At 46.0% G+C, this 13,259-nt stretch overlaps 1 protein-coding gene across 1 annotated transcript in view; it reads right to left on the bottom strand.

Annotated features, from left to right (window-relative positions):
* The window catches only part of CSMD2 (CUB and Sushi multiple domains 2), a 695,284-nt gene that overhangs the window by 18,079 nt on the left and 663,946 nt on the right, over positions 1 to 13,259 (bottom strand). The window contains exons 56-60 of the mRNA XM_088835123.1: positions 11,898 to 12,071; positions 6,372 to 6,554; positions 2,552 to 2,728; positions 995 to 1,174; positions 449 to 622 (exon numbers count right to left, since the gene is read on the bottom strand). Coding sequence (XP_088691249.1) covers positions 449 to 622; positions 995 to 1,174; positions 2,552 to 2,728; positions 6,372 to 6,554; positions 11,898 to 12,071 — 888 coding nt within the window. The remainder of the gene's footprint in view (positions 1 to 448; positions 623 to 994; positions 1,175 to 2,551; positions 2,729 to 6,371; positions 6,555 to 11,897; positions 12,072 to 13,259) is intronic.

The following is a 13,259-nucleotide window of genomic DNA, read 5'->3' on the forward strand; positions in this document are numbered from 1 at the left end:
ACCTGGAAAGGACTTGGGGCTCTTCAAGACAAAATCAGGGCAGGTAGATAAGAAATGATCCTCTCGCTGGAAAATCACAAGTGTCCCAGGGCAGGGTCTTATCCTTGAAGTGAGGCACGTTTCTAGCACTGCCCCACCTGCCCACCTCCGGCTCCATCTGTGGGTTCTATCCCATCCAGTAACAGCTTTTCCAGTTAAGAAGCATCTCCCGTATCTGGTTTAATTTCCCTCCACTGTGACGCCACCCAGTGACCGGAGCCAGGGCTCAATGAAGACACTCTCACATTCTTCCTTCAAGATCCCTGCCTTTCTTAACAGTGGCCTTTGACAAAGCTCCCTGAGTTGGAGAGGGGAGCCTCATTCTATGCCTTCCAGCAGCAGAGTTCTGAGTGGGGAAGGAGAGGAGCCAGCAGATGGGTGCCCTGGAGGCCCCCTGTGAGCGACTTACGGAAACACTGAGGCAGTTCTCCGGTCCAGGACCCGTTTCCCTCGCAGGTGAGCACCGCGGGCAGGGAGAGCTGGTACCCCTCCAGGCAGGCGTACGTCACGCTTGAGCCCCACATGAAGTCAGATCCCACCACTTTCCCGTTGGGGATGAGCTGAGGCGGCTTGCACATGATAGCTGGGGGAGACCAAGGTAGGCGGAGTGCTGGGGCTGCCCTGGGAAACCAGGGCTGCCGTCGGCACGGAGGCAACTGGCCTGCTGGGAGCCCAGGCTAAGAGAGAGCGATCAGGAACCACCCCCTTCCCTTGGGACCTCGGTCTCGCTGCACCTTCCAAAAACCCACCCTGCTCTGCACCACCCTGCCCTCCAGGTCCAAGGCCCAGGACCCTCCCACCCCCTCCCTGTAGAAGTTCAGGGACTACTCCTCACCTTGCACACCCCCCAGATAAGATGTAGGGCTCTGCTCCATCACCCCCTCCCTTCTAGGTGTTCAAGGCTTTTGTACCTGCTCCAGCCCTGCGTTCACACATCTGTAGCCCCCAGACACACCTTTGCAGACCGGCTTGGTGCCATTCCACGTCCGGTCCTTGGTGCAGCTCAGCACAGACACCCTGTGCGACTCCATCATGTAGCCAGGGGCGCACTGGAAGGTGACGGTTCTGTTGTACCTGAAGTCACCGCCCAGCCGGAGGCCGTTGGCTGGAACCCCAGGGTCGCCGCAGTTTATGACTAGACGTGGAGACAGAGCCTTGTTCACTCCCAGCACAGACTCCTTCCTCCTTAGCATCCCAGCACCATCCCAATCGCTCCCCACACGTTTGGGAAGGAAGACTGTCAGTGAAGGGATGTCACATCTCCTCCTAGGTTCCCAGTGGGGTGCCGTTCATTCTAACTCCCAGCAGCCAAGTCTCCCTGCAAAGGCTGTCCTACACCCCCGTCCTTGCCCGCACCATCCTTACACACCCCAGCAACTTGGGCTGGGAAACCCATCTGGTTCATGTAAAGCCCACCCCTCTAAGAGGAATTATTCAGAGGGTTCCCTTCATAAATGAGGCTGGGGACCAGAGGGAGGGAGGTTTCCAGGTTGAAGAGCCTAAGATGTGTTGATGGACCACGTGGTGGACCTAAGGTGTGTTGATCAGACAATTTGTCTGCTGCGAAGGGCATCTTACTGACAGCTCTTCTGCCCAGGAGGCCTCCGTAGGCCTAGTGGACTAGGAGCAGGGCCTTGTGACTGATGCAGTAGTCATTCTTGTGTTACGTTATCAAGTGAGGGTGGGGATTGGTGAGCTCTGACCTCGGAACAACAGTGAACCTGACAGGGGATTTCAGATGGAGCCTAGAAGCACAGCTAGGACTCTGAAAGGGAGAATGTTGTATAAGATTCCCTTCTATAATCACTTCCCTCCATCTGGGTCCCACAGCGATTTGCTTTTCAAGGAAAAGGGTCTGGAGTTGCTTTTAGGAGAAGCAAGAAAGAGAAGCCAGGCTGGGGCGGGGATGGATTGAAGGGAGAAATGGAGCTAATGAAGATGACAGGTGGCAGCAGCTTTAAGGTAGAAAGAGAATCAGGGTCAGCACTGGGGGTTCACCCTAAAAGAGAAAAAGAAAGCCCCAGGAGCTGGCTAGAGCCTGGAAAATAGCAATTACATATTTTGAAGCTCTCTTGAATCTCATTTGTCTCATATGGGAAAGTAGAGCTAATAGTGGCTCAGCTGGTAAAGAATCCGCTTGCAACGCGGGAGACCTGGGTTCGATTCCTGGGTTGGGAAGATCCCCTGGAGAAAGGAAAGGCTACCCACTCCAGTATTCTGGCCTGTAAAGTTCCATGGACTGTGTAGTCCATGGGGTTGCAAAGAGTCGGACACGACTGAGTTTCACTTTCCTGCTTTCACAGGGGATTGTGGTGAGCATCAAAAGATCTGAAAACAAAGCACTTTGCTCAGTGGCAGTCCCACAGTACGTGCGCAGTCAATGGAGGCGATTTGTATGATCCTCATTCAGGGTCAAGTCCCTCAACGCCAGCCAGTCTTCCCAATCTCTGGCACACAGCCTTCTCCTCTGGTGTGGAGAAGCCCCACTGCCATGGAGCCCAGAGGCTCTCACCTGTGCACTCCGGATCATTGCCCGTCCAGGTGCCATTGACTGAGCAGTGCCGGCTAAGTAGGCCTGTGGCATAGTAGCCTTCCCGACACTCATAGACGATGGAGCTGGAGAAAACCAGGCCGTCACTGAACAGGACTCGGGCATTGCTTGGAGTCCCAGGATTCCCGCAAGAGATCACTAGGAAGCCGAAAGAACACATTACTCATCAGAACAAGGGCAGGCATCCCCCGGGGTTAGCCTAAGTCCTGCCCAGAGTGGAGGCCACAGGTTACATCATTAGCCTGTGGATGGAAAGCATCCCTCTTGGGATGCTCCCATATCTGATCATCTCACCCTCAGGAGAGGAGGAGAGACCTGAAGGGACTTTTTAAGATTTCTAAAAATTAAAGACGATGTCTCTTTTGTTATCACACCTAAAATTCCTTCATATCACCAAATAGCCAAGCAGGGCTCAGTTTTCCTGAAGACTCTGTCTGTATCACTTTTTTTATGGTTGATTTGTTTGAATCATAAAGGTGCACACATGACATTTGATTGACATATCTCTAAGATTCTCTGAATCCAGAGGTTACTGGATTACCCACGCCTATAATTTATCTGTCACAGAAATCAGGGCATTTAACTGGTAGAACTTCCCACTTTCTGGATTTTACTAACTTGGTGAACGAGGCATTGTTCAATATGTTCCTCTATCATTACTGCATTCAAGTTCTACTTCTTGACAAAGGTACTTCGCAAGTGGTTTTGTGTTTTTCTTATCATGTCACATCAGAGGCACAGAATGTCTGGTTGCCTCCTTCTTAGTGCTGCTGAGGCTGCTCAGTGGGTCACGTCTGCCTGCCTTATCTGGCATTATTAAGCTCCTATTAGTTGCCATTTAATGGTTTAAATAGAAAGTAAATATTGTTGACCAGATTCATTAGGGGATAGAAATGGTATAATTTTAATTCTACAATTCTTTTTGAATTAAAACATTTAAAATTAATTTTTTAACTTTTTATTTCATATTGGAGTATTGTTGATTATCAATGCTGTGATAATTTCAGGTGCAAAGCACAGTAATTCAGTTATTCATACACATGTATCTATTCTTTTTCAAGTTTTTTCCCACTTAGGTTGCCAGACAATATTGAGCAGAGTTTCCTGTGCTATACAGTAGATCCCTGTTGATCAGTTCCACAATTCTTTCTGCTTTAGCTCAGGTTCTTTAATAAAGAACTTGCCCATCATCAAATATTTGCTTACCCTGAAATAGAGTTCACACAGGAAGGTTGAACTAATGCTTGATTTTAAAAAAAGAAATCAGGTATGAGAATAATTAGCTGGTTCCCCATCAAGCTCCAAAGGACAGTCACTTGAATTCACAGATGTATTTGTTATGTTGCCTTCTGTTGTCACTTTTATTTTTACTGACATTCAAATTGTTCCATCTCTGACTAGTGGAAACCCTTTCAAGTTGGCTCCTGAGTTCCTCTGACATGACCCAGTTGTGTTTGGTAGATTCCTTGTTGGAGTGACAAGAGTTTCCATGTTAATCTTGTGTGCTTCCTGCTCCAATCCTGGAATCAGCCATTTCCCTAAAGAGTTCTGGTTCCTTTTAATGGACAATGGATTTAAAACCTACAGTCTGGGCATTAAAGGTACTCATTGCTACGGAGCTGGTCATTGATTCTAGACTTTTAGATTGGGAAAATAACTTTTCACATTGAAAATACATTATGAGTTTATACTGATATTACGAAGTCAAGTTTAGAATTAAGAGTTTTTCCTTAACTTTTTCATCTTTTATATGATACCTCTTTTATTTTAAAATCTTGGTTCTTAATGACAATAAATAATTTTAACTTGTTTTACCCATATAGAGTATGGTATTATACATGTAATAGTTTCAGAATTGCCATTCCAATTCGATTACCAGCAATATGATTGCTAAAACCAGTTTAAGATTTCATTGCAGTTTTTTGTCCTTAGGATATATATACCATATTCAAATTTCATTTTTTTCAAGTTAACCAAATAATTCTCTGTGTTATTAAACCAACTTGACACATAGTTAAGTTCATTTGTTTCCATTTTGATTTTTGATAGAGATTATTTGTTTCTAATTTTTCATTTAATTTTATTTTGTAAGTATGTATGACATTTACATGTCCACAAAGTCAGATCTACAAAATGATAGATCAGATAAGCCCTAATACCCATCCACTCAACAAGTATTTGTGCTGCGTACGTACTGGAAATGCAGTGATGACGGAGCCACGACCCCTGCCTTTGAGGAGCCCAGTCTATCTTAAGAACCTACCTATAAACAGATGAATTAAAATATGATGTGACAAGTGCTACACTTGAAGGAAAAAAAGCACTAAGAAGGGAGTGACTTACTGGGGCTGGAGATAAGAATTTCAGTAGAGCCTTGAAAGGTAACTGAGCTTGTCAAGGGAAGTCACAAAGAGTTGTGTACACGTTACACACACACACACAACACTCAGTCAACAAATACTTGCTTCCAGGCTGAAACTCTTAGCCACCTGCTTTCTGTTCCCTAAACCCTCTGACATGGTGACTGACTCCATCCTGGCGTCTGGGGGGCAAGAAAGGGAACCTGGTCACAGTGGATATGTGAGAATATAGTAAATTCTTTCCTTGCCAACACACTCATTACCACAAGCTTACTATGCCTCTTACTATGCCTACAAAATCCTATAAAAACTAACTTGCACCCCCAGAAAGGCAGGACTTTGGACAGACAAGTGGGAGAGGGCACTGACCCCATCTGTGTCATTTCCTGGGCAGGTGTCCCCGAACATGGGCCAGAGCATCTCCCCCTGCTCTGCAGGACCATGCTATAGTCTCAAGTTCATGCAGCCCATTCTCTAACCACTGCGATTTATTTCTTTAGCTCACTCCCTCTGGAATTTGTTTCCTGGTGATTGGGACCTATAATCCAATGATCTTGTCACCTTTTCTAGCCTCTTACTCCACTGATGAACCTATTCCCTCCTTCCCCAGCCTAGACGCTAGATCCGTCACAATCACTGCTTTGCATATACCCTCCTCTCCCTTGCCACTTTCTTTATGCCTTAGTTGCCTATACTTAATTACCAGTTACCTAGTAAAACCCTAACGACACGCAATGCTTTACCTACCCTGTGTCCGAAACTATGCAGCAAAATGTGCTTGAACAAAAGCTCAGAATAACGCTGACTGTGACTTTAAGTGAATGGCTCTTACCTTAATGAGCCCTTGGTGCTGCTGCCTGGTAATTATATATCTCCCTGTTTCTCTATTCCATTCCCACTTCTCTGTTGCTAGATGATGATTGTATGTTGTGTCTTTCCTCTTCTCCCACCAAGGCCATTCCAGGAACCATCATTAAGGGCTTATATTACTTTTAAAGTGTTTTGTAAAATTGGATTTTGTATTTTTTTGGCACTTTGGATGTTTGTTTAATCTTAAACTGTAAGCTCCAAGTGGGGAAGGTGTGTCTGACTCAGTCACCAATTTTGTCTCTAGCATATACTATATCATTTGGCACATAGTTGTTGAATGAAGCTATGTGGAAATAAGTGAACAAATCTGCAAAACTTAGTTTATCCTGGTATCTTCCCTTCTGCGGTTAGGGTGGGGAATATGTTTGCCTTTGGATTACTAATGAGATGAACGTGAACTCTCTGTTGACGCCCACTCTCCACCAGGCCGAGGGTTTACATGGGGCCTTGGATTTTATCTGTGTGGGTGAGGGCAGGCACTAGGGAGTAGGAAAACAGGGGAAGACCCTGGGGCAGGCAAAGGGGAGAAGCAGAATGGTCACATACATTACCTCCACACTCAGGCTGCACGCCGCTCCACGAGCCGTTGGCTTGACAAGTTCGCTCTGATGACCCCCGGAGCACGTGGCCAGCTTCACAGCTAAAGCGCATTAGGCTGCCCGGGGCAAAGCTGTCCCCGAGACGGATGCCGTGGGCTGGGATGCCAGGGTCACCACAAACTCCTATGCTGGTTCCTAGGGATCAGAACCAGAAAAACCCCATTGTTTTTAGGAGGGAAGGAAAGAGAGAGGCAGAGTGGGAGAAAGATGTTGGGCTTCTGTTATGGGGAAGCAGCGGGCCCTAAAAAAGAGGGCAGTGAAACTGTGTGTGTTCCTGAGTCACCTGAACAGGCTCCTGTCTGAGCACTCTACTCAGTGGTGAAATGACACAGAGATCTGAGGTCACGCGAGAGGCCCTGGGTGGGGCCCATACCACAAAGGAGGAAAGAAGGCACAGGGAAGCCTTTGTGGAAGAAGTCCTGCCTTCATTCTTGGCTGGTGCCAATGTGGTCCAAGCTGACCTTCTCCCTCTCACCTCTTTTCCACCAGCTGCTGATCCGGTACCCTCTCCATTCCCAGTCCCACTGTCTTAGCTCAGATGCTCAACATCTCTTGCCTGAACTTTATTGCAGGAGCCTTGTAACTAATATCCCCTTCTCTTAAACGCTCCCTCTAATCCAGCCTCACTTTCTCTTTAAATCTTAACAGTGAACAAGCACAACTATTTGATTTTTGTCCTTTCCTGCTGAAACACCTCCTCTGGCTTCCCACTGCTGAGAGAATAAAGTTCAAACTTCTAGCAGAATTGCTGCTCAATAGTCAAGCTTGAATTTTGATCCTGGGCCTTTAACTGAAGCTTTCTTATTCACAGATTATGCAATACAGGTGAGCTCTGGATTAAACATTTTAGATCTCTCACTCTTTCTTTGCCCTCTGCCTCCTGCCACATTTCTGCATTTATCTGACTTGTGATCTTGTACAAACCCACCCAAGAGAGTTTTAAAGACCCAAGAAGTGGAGGAAGGTAGAGAATAGGAGATAAAACTATCTACTATCTTTGGGAGCCAGTGCATCTCAGGATGCAGAGATTCATAGGAGACACTACTAGATCAGAGCTGATCATGGTGAGCTTGAGGAAGGAGAGAGAAAATTGAGGGCTAAATGGCAACTGCATGAGAAGATAGTTTCCAAGTGATGCGGAATGTATCTCCTCATGAATCCATGTATGTAGGCATCAATAGAAACATCTTGATGACCACATTTTGGGGTTTCCCTGGTGGCTCAGCAGTAAAGAATCCGCTTGTCAATGCAGGAGACGTGGGTTCAACTTCTGGGTCAGGAAGATCCCCTAGAGAAAAGAATGGCAACCCATTCCAGTATTCTTGCCTGAGAAATCCAGAGGAGCCTGGTGGGTTACAGTCCAGAGGGTTGCAATGAGTTAGACATAACTTAGTGACTAAAGAACAACCGCAAAGAACACATTTGGTTCAGTTCAGTTCAGTCGCTCAGTTGTGTCCGACTCTCCGCGACCCCATGAATCACAGCACGCCAGGCCTCCCTGTCCATCACCAACTCCCAGAGTTCACTCAAACTCATGTCCACAGGTTAGTTGGTATCAAATGCTGAAGCTATGTACCCCATCATTGACTGTTGATGTACCTGCCTCTCAGTTTTGGGATTATTTCCTTTCCTAGTCTAGTTTCAGAATATAAGAATACTGTATAACCCCATGTTCCCAATTCTACTGCCTACCAAGGAAGGGGGATTCACTCAGCCTTTCAAAAATATGAGAAAAGAGAGCTCCTCATATTTGGCCAGGTTTTCTTATCTTTTAACATTTTCCAGATGTAGTTCATGCAACAGGCAGTACTGGGTCCCCTGAAGGCAATCCTGATGGTGACTCGCTCTGACTCCCCCACTGGCTAGCTGGCCTCAGCTGGAGCCAGAACCATTGTACAACAGGCCCGAGGGTGGATTCTCCGGTCCTGGGCATTATCTGACAGAACAGTCTCACTGGAGTGTTCAGCCTCTGTTTCAACAACATAAGGAAGTCTGGCATAGAATACTGCACTGTGGGGGCAGGTGGCAACTGTTGACGCTTTACTAAAGAGGTATCAGCAAGATGATGACGCTGCAGAGACGGGCAGTTAACTTCCTGCAGTGTGTCTTAGATGCCAGAAATCTCTGCAAGTCCTTGATGGCCCAGAGACTTACGACTTCTGTTATGCATCAGCTGGGTGCACTGATTGAACTGAATGAGGCTCGAAAATTTGACCTTGGAACTCCTGAATGTGTTTTTTTTTTTTTTTTTTTAGGACTGGCAGGAGATGCTGCTGCAAAGGATATCTGTAAGTTTCAGGAATGGAAGAACTATAGTCTGCTCACTAGGGCACATCTAGCGTTACTTCCTCATCTATTTTTGTCATCTCTCACTTTCTTATCTAAAGTATTTAAGATTCATTCATTCCTCAGCCTCAGTATTTATGGAATAACTTCTAATCCTGTCCTCAGAGGTCTCCAGGAAAGGTCTGCCTGTGATTCTGGTCTCCTAAGAGTCTGTCATCCTTGAGGAAGACACGGGAAAATGGAGATTGCAAACTGTTCTTCAGAATGTTCAGGATCAGAGATCAAACAGCTTCATGAAACACATTAACCAGTGAGTGGGGTTCACGTTTTCTGAAGGTTCCTTTCTTGCTTCTTACTTTTTCATTTTAACCAAGTGTCAGCCTGTTTCCAGTCTCCCCTTGACCTGTAATGGAAGAGTCTCTTCTTCCACATGCAGGACGAGGACTTATGAAGTCAAAAAATTATAAAATCTCAGGGTTGACAAGGCTTCTCAGAGGTTTTAAAGCTCAGTGATATAACTTCGACAAGAATTATTTTTGTTATATTTGTATAAGGTCATTTCCTAGCCTTTGTAAACACAACTTTAGAGAAGAATAATTACAAATTAGGAGAAAGGACTTTGGATTCTGTGCTTTGGATCAGGAAACTTATTATGTGGTCAGTTATATATGCTAATAAGTAGAGATGCTGAAGGCTTTCTGGTTTCTTCTTCCCCTACCTTGTACTTCCTTTTCCCATGGAGAACAAAGATCCCTAGATAGATAATATAGACCCTAAGAACACCATTAGCCTTGTGTCCCAGGAAAGTGTCTAGAGGGAGGGGCTTTGTGCAAAACACCAAAGAAACTGGGGCAGATGCATGTTTGGATGGGTATTTGGATGCAAAATGCATGCCTTTCCTTTTTGGAGCATTTCTTCCTCCTAGAATTTGCTCTGTGGATAACTCAGGAGGCCTCAATATACATGATCCTTAACTTCCCCATGCCAGCCTCCCAAGACACTTCCAACAGACGTCCAAACACACAGAAGTCTGGGGCCTGGCTAACTGGCTAAGGGAGTCCCAGTGGCTTGTACATAGTCTTGCCAGTTCATGAACTGGGCAATTAATGAGATTAATAAGGGTGAGAGGCCAAAGTCTTGGGTGGGAATAGAGTGATATGTCTGGGATTGTCCTGGGCAGCCCACAATCCTTTGAAACAAATTCCCAGTGCTTCAGGAATTTCTCCTTTCTTAGGAGACCTAACTAATATCTGGTGAGTCCCATCACTTCATGGCAAATAGATGGGGAAATAATGGAAACAGTGACAGACTTTCTTTCTTGGGCTCCAAAATCACTGCAGATTGTGACTGCAGCCATGAAACTAAAAGATGCTTGCTCCTTGGAAGAAAATCATATTAAAAAGCAGAGACATTACTTTGCCAAAAAAGGTCCATATGGTCAAAACTATGGTTTTTCCAGTAGTCATGTATGGATGTGACAGTTGGACCATAAAGAAGGCTGAAAGCAGAAGAATTGATGCTTTTGAACTGTGGTGTTGGATAAGACTCTTGAGAACCCTTTGGACAGCAAGAAGATCAAACCAGTCAACCCTAAAGGAAATCAACACTGATTATTCACTGGAAGGGCTGAGGCTGAAGCTTCAATACTTTGGCCACCTGATGTGAAGAGCTGACTCATTAGAAAAGACCCTGATGCTGGGAAAGATTGGAGGCAGGAGGAAAAGGGGATGACAGAGGATGAGATGGTTGGATGGTATCATCAACTCAATGGACATGAGTTTGAGGAAGCTCTGGGAGATGGTGAGGGACAGGGAAGCCTGGTGTGCTGCAGCCCATGGGGTGGCAAAGAGTCGGACACGACGGAGTGACTGAACAAAAACAACATGCTGGCAGGGCCCTAAATTTTGGAAGACAGGCTCATCTGAGAATCTCAAACTGCAGGAGCAGATGCATGTCTTATGGGTGAGGTCCCACTTCAAGGAGAAGCCTTCTATATTAGAAGGAGGTCACCACTCAATCCTAAAAGAAATCAATCCTGAAATTCACTGGAAGCCATGATGCTGAAGCTGAAAGTCCTATACTTTGGCCACCTAATGCAAAGAGCTGACTCATTGGAAAAGACTGATGCTGGGAAAGATTGAAGGCAGGAGGAGAAGGGGGTGACAGAGGATGAGATGGCTGGATGACATCACTGACTCAGTGGACATGAGTTTAAGCAAACTCCGGGAGATAGTGAAGGACAGGGAAACCTGGCATGCTGCAGTCCATTGGGTCACAAACAATCGGACATAGCGACTGAACAACAGGATTCTTATGTCTCAAGGGCATCTGGGATGGGAAGGGGTAGGGGTTAATTTCAATGCCAAGGTGGGTTTCTTGAGAAGCATCAAGTCACATGAACGGTTGCCCTCTTGAGGGCGACATCCTATGTGGGATCCCTTCTTGAGGCCAGGCAAGCTCACCCCAAAGAAGAGAAAGCTGTGAGTTGCTAGTTTTTTGCCTTGGTGGTTTTCGTCATTAGTAGGACAATTCAATTTCAAATATTTTTGTTCTTTTATGACATTACAGATGAGTATCTGGAAATATGGACTTGGGAGCTCTGTCAATTCCCTAAATTTGCTGTGTTGATAACCTCTCTCCGTGTCCCCACAGAGATTAACAAGAAAATAAATTCCTTCACAGGAAAGGTCTGGGGACTGGTATGTTAAAGCTGAAGAGGAGAACTGTATTCAGTGAGCCAGGAAGGACGCAGGACAAACAGAAGAAGTGATACAGAAAGGGAAGCAGGCTGGGGTCCAGGAGTCCCACACAGGGAAGGAGAGAACACCGGAGTGGGTTTGGACCTGAGCCAACAACAGGAAGGCTTGGACTGTTCCTGGGACCTCATGGTAGTAAGTGTCTGAGAGGATTCTGGCCATAGGTGACCTCAGAAACTACATCTTCATTAGTTCTGCAATCTCTTGGCTGTCTCGGCTTGGCCAGAATCTAAGGCCATGAAGCTGGGCTTGGACCACCAAGGGCTGAAGTCCCGATGGGGCCTCTGAGAGCCGTCTCTCTGCCTGGGAGGGATGGGATGAAGGTCCAAAAGCTCTGCTTCCCTCACCTCCACCTGTTTCACTCCCACCTCGGAGCTGCCCCCCTCCCGCCAGCCAAGTGTTCCATTGGAACCCCTCCCCCACACCAGCCCCTTACCTGAGCAGTGGGGGAGGGAGCCAGTCCAGTGTCCATCCAGCCCACACATGCGGGTGGCGTTTCCCACCAGGGTCCGCTTGCCGGTGCAGCTGTAACGCACGACTGCCCCCACTGTATAGCTGTCCCCAGACATCTGGGAATGCGGCGGGGAGCCCGGATGGCCACAGGACACCACTGTGGGGAAGATCAGACATCTCAGCAACTCTGCACCAGGATGGATCATCCTCACAGGACACACGCTAGGCTTTACAAGACGACAGGAAGAAGCTTGGGTATCTACCGAAGCAAACCTCCTGCTGGCTCACCCACACGGTATCAGCAAACACTGACTTTCCACCTCACTGTCCAGTTTTCATATCTGTAAACTGAAGAGCAATGTCTGTTGTTTTACGAGTTGAATGAGATAATGCGAATGAAACCACTCAGCACATGGTAGGGACGCAATAATACCCATTTCTTCTCTTTCTTGCCTCTTGTGCATACTAAGATGTCTCTGGCAGAAAGGTGGGACATAGTCGGACCAAGAAAGACAAATTGCATATGATACTGCTTTTATGTGGAATCTAAAAAGTGGTACTAATGAACCTATTTAAAAAACAAATTTCATCACAGATGTAGAAAACAAATGTATGGGTATCAAGGGGGAAGTTGGGGGAGGGCATAAATTGGGAGATTGGCAGTGACATATAAACATTACTATATATAAAACAGATAACTAATAAGAGCCTACTGAATAGCACAGGGAACTCTGGTGCTCTGTAATGACCTATATGGAAATGGAGTCTAGAAAAGAATGGATACATGTATACAGACATGGCTGATTCACTTTGCTGTACACTTAAAGTAACACAACATTGTAAATCAACTACACTCCAATAAAAAAATAATTAAAAAAAAGCAAATGGGTGATCTCTTATCCAAAATCCTCAGTTTTGGGATTGGCCAGAGGATCCAGAATAAGGGTCAGTTATAAAGCCTTTGACTGTGTGGATCACAATAAACTGTGGAAAATTCTGAAAGAGATGGGAATCCCAGAAACCTGAACTGCCTCTTGAGAAACCTGTATATGCAGGTCAGGAAGCAACAGTTAGAACTGTACATGGAACAACAGACTGGTTCCAATTAGGAAAAGGAGTACGTCAAGGTTGTATATCGTCACCCTGCTTATTTAACTTCTATGCAGAGTACATCATGAGGAATGCTGGGCTGGAAGAAGCACAAGCTGGAATCAAGACTGCCGGGAGAAATATCAATAACCTCAGATATGCAGATGACACCACCCTTAAGGCAGAAAGTGAAGAGGAACTCAAAGGCCTCTTGATGAAAGTGAAAGAGGAGAGTGAAAAGGTTGGCTTGAAGCTC

This window comes from Moschus berezovskii, chromosome 4, assembly GCF_049115385.1.
Source record: "Moschus berezovskii isolate FMDL1 chromosome 4, NW_MosBer_1.0, whole genome shotgun sequence".
Lineage (NCBI taxonomy): Eukaryota > Metazoa > Chordata > Mammalia > Artiodactyla > Moschidae > Moschus > Moschus berezovskii.